The sequence below is a fragment of the Cnephaeus nilssonii genome, assembly GCF_951640355.1.
Source record: "Cnephaeus nilssonii genome assembly, chromosome: 4".
NCBI classification, from domain to species: Eukaryota; Metazoa; Chordata; class Mammalia; order Chiroptera; family Vespertilionidae; genus Cnephaeus; species Cnephaeus nilssonii.
Window position 1 is genome coordinate 92,955,717 of NC_137075.1, and position 19,833 is coordinate 92,975,549.

Sequence of the window (19,833 nt, forward strand, 5' to 3'; positions counted from 1 at the left end):
CACTGTCTAAAAATCAATGGAAAAATATCCTCAGGTGAGGATTAATAAAAAAAAAACCAACAACACAAAAAACATGCTAATTGCTGTTTATTGGGAATTTGGGCCCCGGAGTCTGTCTAATGCTCTTCCAGCTGCAGTAGGATTACAATAGGACAGCAGAGACACATGCTACACCTTGTAAAAAGGCATGCAGCCCGGACGATGCTCTCATATCATCACCCTTCACCAATAATAAAGGACGGGAGAAACCTTCTAAGAATCTAAAAAGTTCTTCTTGCAAAAATTGGGTTCTCAAGTCCATGTCTTTCTACCCAGCATAAACACTTGTTTCTGAGGGAAAAATGAGTCCAAAATCCCTGGGGATATCCTACTGCTCTGGCAGAATTCCACTGTGATCAATTAAATGAAAATAAATCAAGAACATCTGGTCTATATTTGTTTTTAAGACCTGAGGGTTTAGATTCAAAGAAAGTTTGGGAAAATGTAGTCTTAGGTCTGCTGAATCTAGAATTTAAAAAAAAAAAAAAGGCCCAGAGGTACAACAGAGCCTGAGACAAAGTAAGGCTAGCTTTGTACATCCAGGAAAGTTTGGCAAAATGTCTTTTTTCTGGTTTCCCAACACTTTAGCAATGGCCTGCACTTCCAAGTCAATTTGGCCAATTGATGTGTGTTTGGGTTTCTGTACTAGGTGACCAGATAGGCAGTATGGGTTAAAGAAAGACTAAATTTACATTAGTACATATATACACATATATACACATATAAATATACGTATACACATATGTGTATAAATTCTACATATACATACATATAATTTCAGGACTTTTCAAAGTCCTTAATAAGCTGATAGATGCTATGAATCTCCAACAGAGGGGACACAATATGACCTAATGCACTGGCCCCCAGCATCCGGGCTTTTCTTGGGCTGCTCCATGGGACACACTTGGGAGGAATGCTGGACTCTTAACCCAATGAGACACAAATGTCTGCGATGCAGATGACTCACCACCTGCACCTTCACTGCATTCATTCATGGATCCGTTCACCAGACAATTATTACACACCTGCTATGTGCTTCACCCAGCCTTGTCATTCCTCACTAATGTAGACAGCCTGAGCATTCTCATCCCACACTTAAATCTTCACTTTTCTTATGCTTAAAAAAAAACCAAATGGAAGCCCACCACTTAACAGCTGCTTGAGCTACTGCAAACATTTCTGTGCTCTCTCTTTCCTGGTTGCAATGGCTTCAAAGGCAGAGGCTTATCTTTGTTCCCTCCATCCTCTTGCTATTTACCCATGCGTATAAAACTAGCGGCATCACAGAGCTGCTCAGCTGTCAGTATGACAGGGTGGGCCTGTCAGCTAGGGAAAGGGGACCCTGGGAGATAGGGGTGAAAGACGAAGCAAGTATCATTAGGAATCTTGCCTGTTCCCAGTCCTCCTGCCATTGGCTCTGGGGAGCTGAACCCCAGAGCAAATATCAGCACTGCTCCCAGCTCTGCCCCACACCTGAGGCTTAGCCAAGGAGAGGGGATTTGTTTGCCTGCCTCCTCCTAATTATCTCCTTGGTGAGAAATGAGAAAAAAGTGGGGGCTGATCACAGAGTCTTGCCCTCCACAATTATGCTGGGATCCGGATGGCCCTGTGGGGCTGCCAACTGCCTGCAGAATTCCTGCCTCCATGGCAGGAAGGAGGCTGTGGCTCCCTGCGCCCCATGAGGAGCAACAGCTCAGAGCAATGGGCCAAGGTAAACAGGCTGGGCGGGGCCTCCTAATCCCTCTCCACACAGGAGATGAATCACGAAGCACCTGCCTGGTGGCTTCCTCACACACTGCTATCAGGGAAAGCCCAGGACACCTGGGCCAAGGGAGCACCTCTTCACCCCCTACTTCCCTCCCCAAGGCATGGGGAGGGGGCCGGGGCGGGGAGGGGGGGTGGGGGGAGAGAAGGACAGATAAATGACAAGTCTCCCTAAGGCAGTTCTCCCCAAAGGCCCCCAAGCTGTTAGCACAGAAACCAATCACACTGAAGTCCCCGCAGGCCTCTGCTTTGACCTGTGGCTCGCTGCTGAGAGCTGCAAGGTCCTTCTGGGACCCCACCCCACCACGCGTGTTGGTGACAGTCCTCTTTGGGACAAGAAAGGGGTAGGCAGTAACTATCATCCTGTCCCACATCACAGGGAAATGAGGCCCAGAGCTCTTCAGTTGGGGATTTTCTTTTAGTCCTACAGCACTTAGCACTGTACGAAGCACCTGCGCTCACACGTCGCCCTACCTGGACAGGGATGCTCAGCCCCATTTCACAGATGAGGAATCAGCTCTGGGGAGAGCATTGCCCGAAGGAGACAGACAGATGAGATCTGCTCCATAACCCCAGGGGGGTGCAGCTTACCCTGACGGAGCCATCCAGCCTCAAAGGATAGCTCTCCCAGAGCCACTGCCACAGACCTGGTGCCGGATTTCTCTGAAGCTCTCAATAGCTCAGCTGACAGCATTTATAAATTCCCCACCGCTGGGCAGGTGAATAAATGCCAGAGGTTTTGAAACACATGGTCATTCTCCTAAACCTTGTTTGTCCTTACCCACCTTCTATCCTGGGATCCAGGATGGGCTAAAGGCTTTTCAAAGCCAGGGCTCCACCCTGGTCACACAGGTCAGGGTGTTCAGGAAGAGCCTCATCGGGTTCCCACAGCTGCAGCAGCATCCAGACCAGGGGTCCTCAAACTTTTTAAACAGGGGGCCAGTTCACTGTCCCTCAGACCGTTGGAGGGCCGGACTATAGTTTAAAAAAAACTATGAACAAATTCCTATGCACACTGCACTTAACTTATTTTGAAGTAAAAAAACGAAACGGCAAAAACACCCGCAGGTAGCCCGCGGGCCGTAGTTTGAGGACACCTGATCCAGACTGTCCACTCTGCCTGGGGGAGGGCTCTCCGGGTCACCCACCTCAGGGCCTCTCCCTTTCCCAGGGCCCTGGAGACACCGCTGGCCACCTCTGGGCCTGGAGGAACAGGTGGAGGTGAGATACAAAGGATGATGCTCCATCATAAGCAGATGGGGGCGCTCCCTAGCACCTGGGCCCAACTGGACCCTTGCCTTACTAAAGAATCGGGTGTTTCTTTCCACAAAGCAGTGCCTAGAAACTTGTTTACATAACACAGTACTGTGGGCACACAGCAGTTATCTGTAAACACTCGTATCTGATAAGGAAGCATCAGCTTATTCCTCAAGCTTTCCTGCTACTCATCTTTTTAAAATTCCTTTTATCCTATTCAGGTTAAAAATAACCCCAAGGCAACAACAACTATATATATATTTATTTTTTTATTTTTTCTTTCTCTATAATACCTATCTCTGCAGAAGGTCTGAAAGGTAACACAGCAAACTGATAACCATGATAATTCTGGGGACTCCACCAGATTTGGGAACCACTGGAAAAGGCTTTGGAACTTGGATTGAAATTCAGGTTTGTCCGTTTCTTAGTCGCATTCTCTTAGACCAGTTTCTTAACCTTCCAAAGACGCAGAATCACCTAGGACAGTGGTCGGCAAACCGCGGCTCGCGAGCCACATGCAGTTCTTTGGCCCCTTGAGTATGGCTCTTCCACAAAACACCACGTGCGGGCGCGCACATACAGTGCGATTGAAACTTTGTGGCCCAGGCGCAGAAGTCGGTTTTCGGCCTGGGCGAGTCTATTTTAAAGAAGTGGCGTTAGAAGAAGTGGGGGTGTCGGTCGCATGTGGCTCGCGAGCCGCGGTTTGCCAACCACTGACCTAGGAAATGGGGAGAAGGATACCTGCTTTGCAGGATTGTTGTAAAGACCAGAGATAGCACACACCTGGCACACAGTACACAGTGAGTCCTGGCTGTGATTATTCTACTTCTGAGGAGAGGGTGGTTGCCCCAAGGCCACACCTCCAGCCTCCCTGTAGCCATGGGAGAGAACTGAGAGCATCACTCATCACTCTTTAGTCCTGGTTTTGCATCTGTGGCTTTGGAGCGACCCCAGCCTACGGGTCATTTAGTTCCTGATGGGGATTAGAGAGTGTTGCCGATTCTCTATTTGCTCACCACCACCCATGACCCCAAGCCCACTGATACTTGTCGCCACCTGCTCTGTGGCCTGGTGGCTGACCTCTGGGGGCTGCCTCACCAGGTCTCCTGGCCCTTTGGCTTCCAGCTGGATCTGCTGATGGGAAGCACCAGCACAAATCTGGGTATTGATTCCCCACTCTCCCCACCTCGCCAAGTCTCTGACAGTGGCTCTGTCCCTTTTATAGCCAGAGGTATAACAGAGCCTGAGACAAAGTAAGGCTGGCTTTGTAAATCCAGGGAAGTTTGTCAAAATATTTTTTTTTCTTGTTTCCCAACACTTTAGCAACAGCCTGCATATCCAAGTTAACTTTGCTAGTCGATGTGAGTTTGAGTTTCTGGACCCTGTGGGGCAGCCCCTCTTCCATGATTCTAACTCTTGCTGCCTCTGGAAGCAGTCCTGTCATTACACTCTTATCAGATAAACCCTTCCAAGGGCTCCATCTGCTTCCTGCCAGGACCCTGACTGAAACAACAGGGCGGAGGCCTCCTCAGTGCCCATTGTAACCCTGTCAGACAAGATACTTAAAATAACTGGAGACCATTAAAGCTTGGGAGACAGAGTAATAATGTCCAGTTCAGGCTAGGGCTCTGATTTCATCACTGGAACCTCAGGTATTAAAGCAATTTTCACCTAAGTAGAGAGGCCACTGAAAAAAAGAGCCTGAACAGAGACGTGCTGACGTTTCCTGCAGCGAGGAGCCCATTCTCCACCTCTCTAACCTAATGAGATCCCTGGGGCAGGTGAGGGAAGAAATTGCATCCTTGAGGATCACTCCAGAGTCCGTGTGCCCTGAACCAATACATCATCTGCGTCCTCTGCGGGAAGGCTTGGCAAGGAGGCCAGGAGCATGGAGAAGCGAGGAGGAGAAGCACAGCCTCAGCTCCTGATAGTGCCCTGCCACCAGGAAATGCTCCCCATGGTGGAGATGGGGGCGTGGGGGCATATTTCAGCCACTGACCAGATCATCAGCCACTGACCGGATCATCAGCCATGGGGATCAAGCAGAACTGAGGGAATGTCTGCGAAAACAAAATGCTAGAAAGAACTGTAGCTTATGAAAAGAGAGAGAGACTGTGTTAAACTAGAATTCTTCGCAAATTTATCAAATACCCAACTAAATTCTGTTTGAACCATTTCATACACACACACACACACACACACACACACACACACACACACACACACTAGAGGCCTGGTGCATGAAATTCGTGCATGGGGGGAGGGGGTGCCTGTCTCTCAGCCCAGCCTACACTCTCTCCAATCTGGGACCCCTTGGGGGATGTCCAACTGCCGGTTTAGGCCTGATCCCGCAGTCAGACATTCTTCTCACAATCCGGGAGTGCTGGCTCCTAACCACTCACCTGCCTGCCTGCCTGATTGCCCCTAACCGCTTCTGCCTGCAAGCCTGATTGCCCCCTAACTGCTCCCCTGTCAGCCTGATTGATGCCTAACTGTTCCTCTGCCAGCCTGATCGCCCCCAACTGCCCTCCCCTGCTGGCCTGGTTGCCCCCAACTGCCCTCCCCTGCCAGCCATCTTGTGGCGGCCATCTTGTGATGATGTAAGGGCATTGCGTGAGGGCGCAAGGACCACCTAGGCTTTTATTAGTATATATACTGTGTGTGTGTGTTTGTGTGTGTGTGTGTATACTTATTGATTGATTCGGTGAGGAAGGGATAGAGAGATAGAAACATTAATGAGAGAAAATCATTGATCAGCTGCCTCCCGCACAGCCCACACTGGGGATCAAGTCCACAACCCTGGCACGTGCCTTCACTGGGAATCGAACCGTGATCTCCTGGTTCAAAGGTCAATGCTCAACCACTGAGCCACGTCAGCTGGGCATGTTTGAACCCTTTCTCTTTGTAGAACCCCCAATAGTACACAGCAGAGGGTGAATGTTACCCAAGTTTGAAAAATGATTCAGAGACAAATTCCTAAACAACATTTGAGAAGGAAAAACATTACTGGACACACTGGGTAATTTCATCCACAGAGAAACTACCAGTAACTCCATCCCTTTCAAAGGAAAACAATCTCTTGGGCCCAACAACCAAAACACCAAGAACACACCACATGTTTCCAATGCCGTCCTAAACCTAACATGTAGTATGGCACTTGCCGACGGGCCATATTACCACCCTTGGAGCCAGCCGGCATTTCATCCTACACCTACTGGAAATTTAATCAATGAGACCCCGGAATGCTGCATGCTAATGTATATAGCTCAACTCAGGCCCAACAGAATAAACATAACTGCAAAATGATTTGTAGTCTAGACACAGTGGCTGAGTCCTGATTCTCATTCCACTTCACACAACATTTACTTTTTCTCTGCTTAAATCTACCTCCCTTTTGCTGAAGAGGGAAGATGTGCGGGTGGTAGGATGCAAGATTCAATTTTGTGAATATTACCAATAGTTGTTATCCAAGGAGAAGCGAAATTGACAGAGAACAGCACTTGTACCAAACCGTCAGGAAAATAACACATTAAGACATACTGTCGAGTCAGCCCTGCGACCGGGGAGGTCCCGGCATAGGAACTATGATTCCTGTGAGCACCTGCATCTGGAAGAAAGCCACCCCCGAGTTCCTGCCCTGATGCCAGACAATCCAGTTCCTGCTGGCATGTGTCTGTGTCCCCCAAAGCCTCACCCTGGTGCTGGACCTAAGAGGAAGCAGGGCCTTGTTTCTTTGGTTTCAGTACCATTGTAATGCCAAACTCATTGAATTGACTGGCTTATTTCACTTGGCATGATAATTTCCAGGTCCATTCATGCTGTCTCAAAAGATGGCTATCGTCAACAAATCAACAAACAACAAAGGCTGGCGAGGATGTGGAGAAAAAGGAACCCTCGTGCACTGCTGCTGGGAATGCAGACTGGTGCAGCCACTGTGGAAAACAGTTTGGAGTTTCCTCAAAAATTAAAAATGAAACCCATTAGACCCAGATCCCACTTCTAGGAATATATCCCAAGAAATCAGAAACACCAATCAGAAAGGACAGATGCACCCTATGTTCATAGCAGCACAATTCACCATGGCTAAGATTTGGAAACAGCCTAAGTGCCCATCAGCAGATGAGAGGATTAAAAAACTGTGGTACACCTACACAATGAAATACTATGCTGCGGTAAAAAAGAAAGAACTCTTACCATTCACAACAGCATGGATGGACCTGGAGAGCATTATGCTAAGTGAAATAAGCCAGTCAGAGAAAGATAAATATCACATGATCTCACTCATTTGTGGAACAACATAAACTGATGAACAAAAATAGATTCAGAGACAGAGAAGCATGGAACAGACCATCAAACCTCAGAGGGAAGGCTGGGGGGTGGGGGTAAGAGATCAACAAAGGACTTGTATGCATGTATATAAGCATAACCCATGGACACAGACAGTAGGAGAGTGAGGGCATGTGCTGGGGAATGGGAGCAACCCGATAGAGGTCAATGGGGGGAAAAGGAGACATATGTAATACTTCAAACAATAAAGAATAATAATAAAGACATACTGTCAAATGGTTTCCCAATATTGATCATCTTCTAACCAATCAGCCAATCTGTGTATGTTTTCTTTTCTTCTAACCCAATTTTGAATCACTCAGGAGTCTAGCATTTTGACTGGATGGTTAAGCCTGACCTTATTCTGCAAACAAAGCTGGCTACAGCGATTTGAAGAAGGGCTACAGGTCACCGAGAGTGATTTGCAAAGCCCTGAGGCTTGGTGCTCGTCTTACCTGTAGAGTCGGCCCTAGATGTCCTGCCACTCATCTGCTCCTCCGCATTGATGAGCTGCAGGTCTGTGTACGAGGGGCCGCAACTAGGACTACTGGTGTCTTCAGAGTGCGTGGTCCAGCTGCTCTCGGAGGTCAGAGGGCATCTCCCCAGCGAGTTGAAGGAAGGGCATGTCCAGCAGGGCAAGGTCAATGGTAGACCTGGGGACAGACCACAAACCAAAGGCATACATTTTAAATAACTTGTTTTCCTTCAGAGCTTGTCTTACTTCGATGTTGCTCAGACCCTATGAAATCTCAACAGCTGCACAAGGCAAGGAAGTATGTAGGCAGTACCACTCATGATACTGAGCAGCAACTGAGACCCCACTGTGAGTCAGTGTCAAAATCGATACAACTGGGGTCTCACGACCCTCAAAACAAACACAAAATCTTACTAAAGAATATGAGTGACTTTAGGGTCTACTTTTATTTCTAAACTTAGATTTCAGCTTCGTTCAAACCCAAACTACACGAGTCTTACAGTTTCACCCTTACCCTTACATTTTGTCCATTTTTAGTGGCAGGCCAACGAGCTCAAGATAACTCACCAACTTACACTGCAAAATTAGGTCTACATCGGGTCAAGGGATCAGAGTGGATATGGAGTATACATGTATTTGCATATGAATGCGATAGCCTCTGCACGCCTTGGTTGGACTGTAACTGGTGACGCTGCACATCGTTACATGTGCAATTGGACATTTACCGGGGCTGCCGACATGCGATACAATGAAAAAATGTCTCTAAGGGGAAAATGCACAGGGCTGGGCTTTATCTCCTTAGCCCTGAGCACCAAATTCAGTCTTTCTAAATCACTTCAGAAAGTCTCTTTTTTAGAAGTTTTCTAAGACCATATATGCATAACCCAAGGACACAGGCAATAGTGTGGGGAAGGCCTGGGGTGGGGCAGGGGTTGGGTGGAGGAGGACAAAAGAGGGAGGGGAATGGAGAACATCTGTAATATTGACAACAAAAAATAATAAAGTAAAAACCAAGTTTTCAAATCAAGTTCCTAGTTTGTCTAGTTCATTGGCTTCCACTAGGTTTCTCCACGGTGTTGCAAAAGACTATTATAGCAAATTTACTGAGAAGTATTGAAAACAAGTGTTGACAAGAGTATGGATAAGAAAGGAAGATTAAAAACGAAATAAGGGTTTACTGAGTACCCATGAAATGTCAGCCACCTTTACAAGTGGCTCATCCCCCACCGATCCTGAGAAATAGGCAGTGGTCTTATTTTATAGAGTAGAAAGGGACTAGGAGGTGAAGTAGCTGACCCAGAAGACTGAGTCAATTCTCCTGGCTGGATTAAAATTACAGAGTTGGGTTAAAAAATAGGAAGAGAAAATTGAGATTTTAAGAGAGGAGAAAAAATAAATAGTACTATTTGTGGTATAGTATAAATACAAAACTACAGAGAATGTTCACTCCGTATTCTCTTAGGCATTTATGAAACATGTAGCTCTTTTCTCTGTCATGGTTCAACACCACTGTGGATGGAAAAAAACAGGGCTCTATGGAAAGTAATCTCACAGGGTGAGATGATCATAAATTCCTAACTGGGCAGGTCATGGTGGGTAGTCACACCCCAGGAATATAACTTTAGTGAAAGGCTTACTTTTGCCTTAAGAAAGCCCTATCCATTATTTCTGTGTATCTAGGTTAACACACCTTCCCCCCGCCCCCGCCACCCCAGGTTTTAAAACTTATAATTAGCATATTTAAAAATTGGGCATTCTAATAATTAAAAGCATTTGAGCAACAACAAAAAAGGCACTCTGATTAAACTGCATTTTACAGCCTGCAGGACACCTTGGACAGGTCGGTTTTTACTCCAGATTTCACTGTTGTCCCACCCAGCTTCTTCCTCCACCAACACACAAGTTCTTTTCCTTCCCCGCCACCAGACAGGCCGATGGGAGAGAGAGGCAGGTGCAGCCTTCGTTGTCAGCAGTTCTCTGATGTGAAACAGAGCAGCACAATCCTTTAAACTGATCCAAGCTCTTTGCATCTTACAAAGTTAAACAGCTAAAAGAAGTAAAACAAGAAGGCAATGCTTGTGGCACATATAATACACAGTGGCAGTGTGTGCCTCATTACGATTCTCCTGCTTGCTTCTCCTGCTCAATCATTTAGTATTTTGAAGATGGTGGATTTTTCTCTTGCGTTTGTGTCTTCTTCAATTTCGACTTAATCGAATTTCTCAATCTCAGGAATGGGACTTACATTCCTCCGGTTGGTAAAGTCCCATGCCCTTAACCCAGTCCTGAAAAAGGTGGAGCTGGGGCTTTAGTGGAGCTAAACTAGGACCAGTGTCCAGAGTTTCCGTTCCATGGGGGTGTGGAGTTCGATGTAGAATCAGGTTAGATTCAGTCCATCTGTCTATTGTGTGCAGTCTACATGGCTGGGGGCCACGTGGGCAAGGATAGAGCTTGAGAGCCCCATAAGCCAGGAGTCAGGTGCAAGCAGCAAGAGACAGAGCCGCGAGAACTCCTTTGTTCAGGGGTTTAAATATTAAATCTTCCCTCGTTTGCAGTGGCAATATTTGGGAAAATGCTGGTTAAGAATTTATTAAAAATTTTACCTGTCATATTAGAAATCCCAAGGTATTTACAGACAGGGTAAGCAAAACAACTCTACTAGTAGACATCAAAACTATAAACCCTGGCCAGGTGGCTCAGTTGGTTGGAGCATCATTGTGCACCAAAGGGTTTGATTCCCGGTCAGGGCATGTTCAAGAGGCAACTGATTGATGTTTCTCTCTCTCTCTCTCTCTCTCTCTCTCTCGCTCGCTCTCTCTCTCTCTCGCTCTCTCTCTCTCTCTCTTTCTCCCTCCCTCCCTCCCTCCCTCCCTCCCTCCCAAATCAATAAACATATCCTGGCATAAGGATTTTTTTTAAAACTATATAAGAAGAAAGACAAAGAGAAGATTTTAGGTTACTTTCAAAGAAATGATGATTAGGCCGATGATCGTTTTCCCAACAACAAGAGAAACCAATTCAGTGGCTCTCAATTAATCTTAGAGAAAGAAAAAAAAAGAGAAAGAAACATAAGATGACAGAAAGAAAACGTATCAGTATTTGATAATAAACATAAATGAAATAAACATTCCAACTAAAAGGAAGTCCGTCAGGCTGACTAAACAAATGAAATCCAAATTGCTGTTTACAGAAGACACATCAGTAGGGGGTGTTCAGGAGGCAGCCGATTGATGATTCTCTCTCATCAATGATGTTTCTATCTCTCTCTCCCTCTCCCTGAAAAAATAAAAACATATTTTAAAAATAGAAAATCCAGATCAAGATGACGGTGCCCATTCCCTTCAATTCAATATCATATTTGTGGGCAGAGCCTATGCAATAAGGCAGGAAGTGAAAAGGAGTAAAATAAAGAACAACCCAAAACTTTCATTATAAGTACCGGGCGCTAACCGATTGAGCCACTGGAGCTCCCCAAAACTTTCATTATATGCAGATAATATTTTTGTGTACATAAAATAACCAAAAGACCCTACTGATAAATTACCAAAGTAATAATTCTAACAAGGTACTAATATGTATATATAAATGAATTGTATTTCTGAAAAACAGTAAGAAATGTTTAGAAAATGAAACAAAATAGCATTTATAATAGCAACTAAAAATATGAAGCATACATAGTAATAAATCTAACAAAAGATGTACAAGGCCTCAGGAGATAATTCTAAAGTTTATTAATAGACCATAGAGAAGCCCTAAATGGAGAAATATACTATATTTAGGGATTGAAAGATTTAATGTTGTGAAGATGTTAATTCTTCTCAAATTGGTTTATAGATTTATTGCATCCTCAATCAAAATCCTAGCATGGTTTGTTTTTTTCCCCTCATATTAATGAGCAGCATCATGCTATTAGGTATGAATGAAATAGAATTTTAAAAATATACATATTTAAAACAATAAAATAATAGAAATAATACTGGGGAAATACTATATGAAAAAGTTTTGATTCCTACTTCACACTATAGAGAAATCAATTCTAAGTGGACTGAAAGTCAAAGTGTGGAAGGCTACACAAGAAATATTTTAGAAGACATATAGCTAAATATGCTCACGACTTCAGGATAGGGATTTTCTTTACCAAGGCACAGAAAGCACTAAGCATAAAAAAAAAATTTCATATCATTAAAATTAAGAACTTGTTTTCACCAAAAGGCACCATAGCCTTGGTTGGTGTGGCTCTGTGGTTAGAGCATTGACCCATGCAATGAAGGGTCGAAGGTTCAATTCCTGGTCAAGAGCATGTACCTGGGTTGCTGGTTAGATCCCGGGCCCTGATAGGGTGCATGCATGCATGAGGCAATCAATCCATGTGTCTCACATCGATGTCTTTCTCTCTCTCTCTCTCTCTCTCCTCTCCCCCCCTCCACCCCCCTCTCTTTCTCTCCCCTTCTTCTGTCTCTCCCTCCCACTCTCTATAAAAAAAAAAATGAGTGGAAAAAATGGGTGAGGATTAATAACAAGAACTAAAAAGGCACCATAAAGAGAGTGAAAAGACCACCCACAGAGTAGGAGATAATATTTACCATTCATTAAATCTACAAGAAACTCCTAGAAATCAGCAAGAAAAAAGGGAGAAGCCCCAACAAGAATATACTTGAATTGGCATTTTATGAAAAAACCCAAATGGAAAAAAATAGATGCTCAACCTCATTAGTAATCTAAGAAATGCAAATTAAAACCACATGAAATACCATTCTCCTTATCTTCCTTTTCTATCTCCTTACCTCCCCATGACAAAAATAGAAGTGACAATTCCAAGTGTAAGAGAGCAAGTGAGGCTGAAGCCTCTTTTATATATACTAGAGGCCTGGTGCATGAAATTTGTGCACAGGTAGGGTCCCTAGGCCTGGCCAGCGATCAGGGCCCAACAGGTTCCCCGCCTCCCGGCCTCCCCACCCCCTCCTTCCCTCGCTCCCTCAGCACCCTGCCGCTGCTGCTGGTTGCCCACCATGTTCCGTGCCACGCCCTGGTGGTCAGCGTACATCATAGCAAGCGATCAAACTCCCAGTCTTTTGGTTGAAATCCAGAGGGGACAATTTGCATATTAGCCTTTTATTATATAGGATGGCTGATGGGAAATAAATTGGTGTTATCTGATAAAATTGAAGATAAGCATACCCTACAGCACAGTAATTCCCCTCCAACTTTTTGTTGTTGTTGTTAATCCTTACCCAAAGATTTTTTTTTTTTTTTTCCTTAAGAAGAGTGAGGGAAAAACAGAGAGGAATATCAATGTGAGAGAAACATATCGATTGCTTGCCTCCTGCACGAGCCCTGACCAGGGCCCAGGTCAGGGAGAAGCCTGCAACCAAGGTACGTGCCCTTGACTGGAATCAAACCCCAGGCCAACACTCTATCCACTGAACCAAACTGGCTAGGGCACCTCCAACTTTTTTATACAAGAGAACCACTTACACATGTTCACCAGGGTTTATGTTTAGAATCTTTCCAGAAAAACACACACAAAAGGAATGCTCAAAGAAGCACATTCTTAATTCCCAGAAAAGTAGAAACAACTCAAATATCCACCAATAATAGAACAGAAAAATGAACTGTGGGATATTAATATAATGGAATTCACAGCAATGAGAACTAAGGGGACTATCATTACAGGTAAAAACATGAAAAAATCTTACAGAATGTTGTGTTAAAAAAGCAAGCCATGAAATAATACATACAGTATTATTTCATTTATATAAAGTTCAAAAACAGATGAAATTCAATTATATCATTCTTCTTTCTTTTTTTTTCTTTTTTTTAATATATTTTATTGATTTTTTACAGAGAGGAAGGGAGAGGGATAGAGAGCTAGAAACATCGATGAGAGAGAATCATCGACCAGCTGCCTCTTGCACACCCCCTACCAGGGATGTGCCCGCAGCCAATGTACATGCCCTTGACCGGAATCGAACCTGGGACCTTTCAGTCCGCAGACCGACGCTCTATCCATTGAGCCAAACCAGTTTCGGCCAATTATATCATTCTTAATACATGTGTAGGTAGGATAGCTGTTAAAAATCTTAAGTAATGCGATTATTAACGCAAAACCCAGAACAGAAAAGTGGTGATGCGGAGGGAGGAAAGAGGGTGAGGACAAAATTCTATTTATTAAACTGGGTGATGGGTTGAACTATTGTTCTTTATAATTTAATATACATTTAAAATAGGTTTCTTTTATTAAAAAATAAAAATTTAATATACATTTAAAATATGTTCCTTAAAATAGTTAAGGTTTATTAAAACCACATATCAAAAGACTCCAATGACTTAGAAAGCTATTCCAATTATTTACATTTTCACATTAGATCTTTACAATTCTTAGATAACATTTTAATATTTCCCTTGAAAGAGAAACATAGAGTAATGCAGCTGGGAGAGGCGCAGTCCCTACATCTCACAGACTGTTCTCATTTGGTCTAATGAACCTTAATTATCCACTTAGCAATCTTGGATGAATCCTTCTATTTAGGTTCTGGACTGAATGCCCTCAGGCAACAAAAGAGTTGAAGTACTGAGCCTGAACTCTTCTCCCCGGGGTGGGCCTTTGGTAGCAGCAGGTTGCCCTCATCCCAGTGCTTCCCGGCCCCATCCATCCCGCAAGAAAAAAAGGGATGAAACATAGAAATCTGCCTCTCCCTCTCCTATGAGGTATGTACAAGGAGCTTGAATCTGGCCCGATAGCCTGGGGCAGGTTACTTAATCCGTCTGTTCTTCTGCCTGTTAACCTGTAAAATGGGGCTAAAAACAGTACGCACCTCCTAAGGGGATTAGGTTAATAATGACAAAAAACCTGGAGAAGTGCTCAGCACAAAAGCAGTACTCAAACAGAACTCAGTAGTTGTTATCATTTCCAGCCAAAATCCTTGAAATCTCCATTTGGACCTAACTTTCCGTGTCCAAAACTAAGTTCCTTCGATCCCGTCCACACCAGCTACTTCATCCTTTCAGGTTCTCAGATTGAAACCTTCCAGTCCTCCCTAAGTCTTCTCACATTCAGTCCATCACAACTTCCACTAGTCCCACCTCCAGAACATGTCTGAAATCCTATCCCTTCCAACCATCTCCCAGCTACCAGCCTGGTGCCAGCCACCATGCTCTCCTGCCTGGCTCTTTTGCAAATGCCTCCCATCTGGTCTTTCTGCTTCTTCACTTGTCCTCAGCCACACCTTTTTTTTCTTTTCTTTTTTTTAAAATATATTTTAAAATATTACAGAGGATTTTACAGAGGAAGGGAGAAGGATAGAGAGTTAGAAACATCGATCAGCTGCCTCCTGCATGCCCCCTTCTAGGGATCGAGTCCACAACCAAGGTACATGCCCTTGGCCAGAACTGAACCTGGAACTCTTCAGTCTGGGCCAACGCTCTATCCACTGAGCCAAACAGGTTAGGGCCTCAGCCACAGTCTTAATAGAATTATCTGTTCAAACTTAAGTGCTCCAAACCCTCCACTGGTTCCCCATCTCACCCACAGTAAGCATGCAAGTCCTCACCGTGCCCTCTGAGGTGTGTGGTCTGAGTCTCAGGACTCTGCCTGTCTCTTTCTCTTCTCTCCCCCAGCCCCCACACCCCCCCCCCTCCCCTGCCCTGTTGCCTCCACTGCAGTCACACCCCAGGAACATGGTGTCCCTCAGAGACTGGTCACTTGTAGTTAGTTCCTTCCTCACTTGCAGTTTCTTCCGCCTGGAAGGCTCCTTCCTCAATTTAAAGTCTTCACTCAAAAGTTGCAGCACAGAGAGACACTCCCTGGCCCTCTGTAAAATTTCACACTGTCCCTCACGCAGCCCCCTTTTGGACCTTATTTTTTTTCTCCTTCCCACGTTCCACATTACCCAACACACTTACATTGTCTACTTCTTTATCGTGTTTCTGGAATGGCTCCCCCAACCGAACGCATGCTCCACGGGGCAGGAATAGTCCTCATATCCCCAGTGACTTGAACAGTGACTGGCTCACAGTGGGGCTCAAGGCACCATTGGTTGAATGAATAATAAATGTACAAGTTGTCAGCTTCACCAATACAGCAAATACATTACTTCTCTTTCTCTTTCTCCTTTGGGATCCTGGGTAGATGAACATTTTTAATACTTACATGCATTTGGATGTCATGTCCTTTATGTACACTTTGATGTCTACTCACTAGAGCTATATATTTCCAACGCTATAAACATGGCTATCCATGAATCCAAAACAGATCAAATCATGGTCTTTCTGTGTGACTCCCCTGCGATTTCACTGCTGGCAACGAGGAGCGGCTGTCCCAGGACTGGCTCCGAGGGACTCCTCTCACCCCACAAGGCTTCACTGGTAACAGATTGCCCAACCATTCGGCAGCCTCGGCTTGGAGAGAGCAGGGACTGTGGCCAACTTTCTCATAATTGCTTTCCCAGCACCTAAATATTTGTTGCATGAATGAGCTAGTTAATGAATGTGTGCTTGCCTAGTGTACTGTGTTGTGTCCCACACAGGGGGTCAGACAGGCCACAAGGCCCACCTGGGTGAGCTAGCACAGTCTCTGGAAAAGGATAATATTGACATTCTAGTGAAATATTTCAAGGTCCCTTTTAGGTAGCTGTAAAAACCCATCATTGAGAGACCCCTGTTCCCCCATGACATGATGGTACCTTCAAATCCAACAAAAATATAATGGACAGTTTTAAGTGTGTTTTTTAAGGCAGCCCCCAGGAAAAGTATGCGTGTGTTTATACACATACGGGATGGGGCAAAAGTAGGTTTATAGTTGTGAGTTTGAGAAATAGTTTATTCTTCTATTATCATTTATGAATTATTATATTATTTTCCATGCAAACAACTGTAAACCTGTTTTGCCCCACTGTGCATATATGTACATATGTGTGTGCATATGTATGTGTATGTTATTTTATGTGTATATGCTATGTCTCTGTGTACATGTATGTGGCATGTTTATGTATATATGTATGTATGTATATGCATTGTGTGTATAACAATGGAAAATCAAAAACTGATGATAATAGTCTAGTCAGCTGATAAGAAAAGGGCATGATGAGGAAGAGACTGGCCTAGTTTCTTTACCTATTTTGTTAAAAAAAAAATTTCACTTTATTGAGGAAGCCATTCTTCAACCTAACAGCTCATTGGCCCCATAAACAGCAGTCACTTAGTCATTCCATAGCAGGTTTCATATAGTACATCTTTCACTTTTCATTCATTAATTCAACAAATGCTAAGTGAGCACCTACTAAGTTCCATGCACCATAGTCTGGGACAGAGTGTGAATGAGGTAGATAAAGTCCCTTCTCTCTACTGGGGAAGAGCGACAATAACCAAAGAAACAAATATATAACCTAGTTTTGGGTAGAGACATGGGTGTACACATTTAAAGCAGGGAAAAGCTGGGAGGAAATGCTTGAGCAGAGCTCTGAGTGAAAATGTGGAAGAGCTCTAAGGGATACAGGGAACAGTAAGAACAGAAAAGAGCTTGCTGGGAACAGCAAGAGAGGTGGCGATTAGAGCAGCGTGGAGCCCAGTGGAGAGGGCCCTGAGGAGGAAGGGCTCTGTCAAAACTCATTCCCGAGGACATCCCTGTCTGAGATGGATTCCGGAAAGGTCACGAATTACGTTAAAAAGTGGAGAAGAACAATTCAAGGTATTAAAGGAAAAGAAGACCTCCCCTGTTGAGGAGCGATATACATATGCATGCCAAATGCAGTGGGCCACAGCTACAGTCACCAAGGGTCTGGGATCTTACTCCACCCCCACCCACCACTCGCCCCCAATGGCAGAATGAAAAACATAATAGAACTTACCCGCTGGGCTGGGCTAGACTTCCCCGGGATTAAGTCTCTCAGCTGTCCCCCTGCCTCCCTCTTGAATGGCTGACATCATCCCTGGTCCTCCCCAAACAAGTGGCTCTTTCTCTGGTCCCAGATAATGAGCTTCCCCAGACACAATGGGAAGGCCTTAGCCCAAGTCTTTGGGGAAGACATTTGAAGCACAAGGGAATACAAGTATATGGCTTGGGCTGAGGGACAAATGTTCCGGAAATAAAAGGTTTTTTTATGTTTGTAACTATGCATATCCTGCAGGATCTGCATAATGGGTCCAATTCAGCCTTGGCCTTGCTACCAAATGGCCCTGTCCGCAGAGGAAGGTCAGTGCAAAGCGTGACAAGTGAACAGGAAGCCTCATGCTGATAATAACGCCTTAATTTTTTTTTTTTAATTTTGAGGATGAACTTTGCTCTTCCAGTCAATTTGTCTGCATGCATTTGCAAACATAATCTAAGCGCGCGCGCACACACACACACACACACACACACACACACACACTTGTATAATGCAAAAAAATACATAAAATCAGTCTTTGCTCTGAGAGAATCTTTGTAAAGAATGACCACTACAGTCTTCCTGGTGCACAATGGAATTTTAAAGCCAGAGAAGGCAAAATACTAAGCTAGGAAAACTTTTTACAACTAGGAAAACTCAGAAACACTATAGCTAAAGGCCCCGATGTGAATAAAATACTACCCGAGTTGAAGTTCATTTCAAAATTTTTTTTAGAAAACAATATAAAGATTCCATTTTTACTTGAACAGATTCACCAGAAGCGCACTTTTCAAAACACTTTCATTCTGCTTGGGGTTTAACAGAATAGCTATGCATTTAGTTCAAGATTCAGCAAATGAGTTTTCAGTTAAATTTCTCTATATTTTTCACCATGTAATGCAGATTGATCATATGGTATCTTCACACTGGAGATGTGAACAGTCTTCTTGTGGCTGATTTAAGTCTTAAGTATTTGACACTTCTAACTCTAATAAAAATCTTTCTAAAGATAATATTTATCAACATAGTCTGAGCCGAAGTGGTCTTCTTAAGCCAAAGAGATATGAATCCCAAAGTTGGCCTAACCAAATTTCAGGAAAGGGAGAAAACAATGTTTACAGAAGATTCAAGGGGCATGATTTTATGTGCCCTCTCATACTAGTGTCCTCAGGTCCAAGGAGTTGATGCCAGTTGTCTTTCCTATGCATATGGTTATAGAAAGGCTTTGTCACTCAACTGCTTTTATTAATATTTTTTTTCTAAGGGAGAGCTGTATCTCTTTTTCCCCAGACCAACCACAATGGCACTTAATTCACTGCAAATCCTGCCCTAGTTGAAATCCAAAAGAAACTTGTTCCCTTGATGGATGTAAGCATTTCTGGAGTTGTTTTCCCCACCAGCTCTAGTTCCAGGTTATACAATCGACCTTGGTATGCTTCAGTGAACAATAAACTAAGTAGCCAGGTCACTAGGGTGGGGACTAGCAACTCCCTGGCTTCCTTAAGCTCCCAGCTCAGCTTCTGGTATTTAAATGCCACAAAAATAAGAGATTTAACACTAATGACAGTCTCTTTGTCCCTAACTCCACCATGCCTACAGCCTCCTTGCATTTTAATTAGGGCCAACAGTACATTCCCATTCCAGGCTGAAATCCAATGCTCCCCAGGCTTTATTCTTAGGTGGCACAGCTTAAAGGATAAATTCTTTGTGTGTGTGTGTGTGTGTGTGCTTCATCTGCCCGAAAAACTGGGAGAAGTGAAGGCATGGGAACTGGGGGAAGAAGAGGAGCATCCCAGAAAAACATTTCTTCACCTGTGTGTGTGTGTGTGTGTTCTTTCTTTCCTAACTTCTCTTTGCAAGCCAGATGTTAAGGCATGGAACAGCTGGCTAAGTAAGGCTCCACTTTCTGCTTCTGGAACTCCAGACTAGGAACAGCGCTAATTGTTCTCATTGATTCTCTTTTTTGGTCCTCCCACCTATTTCTCTTAGGCCAAGATCATAATCTTCTCATATAAGGATATTCACAGAGAAGCTGCATAGGATGGATCCAAGACATACATTTTCCCTTTCTCCTGACACAGAGACCTCTGATTTATCAGAAGTGCTGGG

The 19,833-nt window shown here is 44.2% G+C and overlaps 1 protein-coding gene across 3 annotated transcripts in view; it reads right to left on the reverse strand.

Annotated features, from left to right (window-relative positions):
• STON2 (stonin 2) overlaps positions 1-19,833 on the reverse strand; it is a 129,459-nt gene that overhangs the window by 71,889 nt on the left and 37,737 nt on the right. For all 3 annotated transcript variants that reach the window (XM_079768495.1, XM_079768493.1, XM_079768494.1), the window contains exon 4: positions 7,842-8,039. In XM_079768495.1, the coding sequence (XP_079624621.1) occupies positions 7,842-8,039 (198 nt within the window). The remainder of the gene's footprint in view (positions 1-7,841; positions 8,040-19,833) is intronic.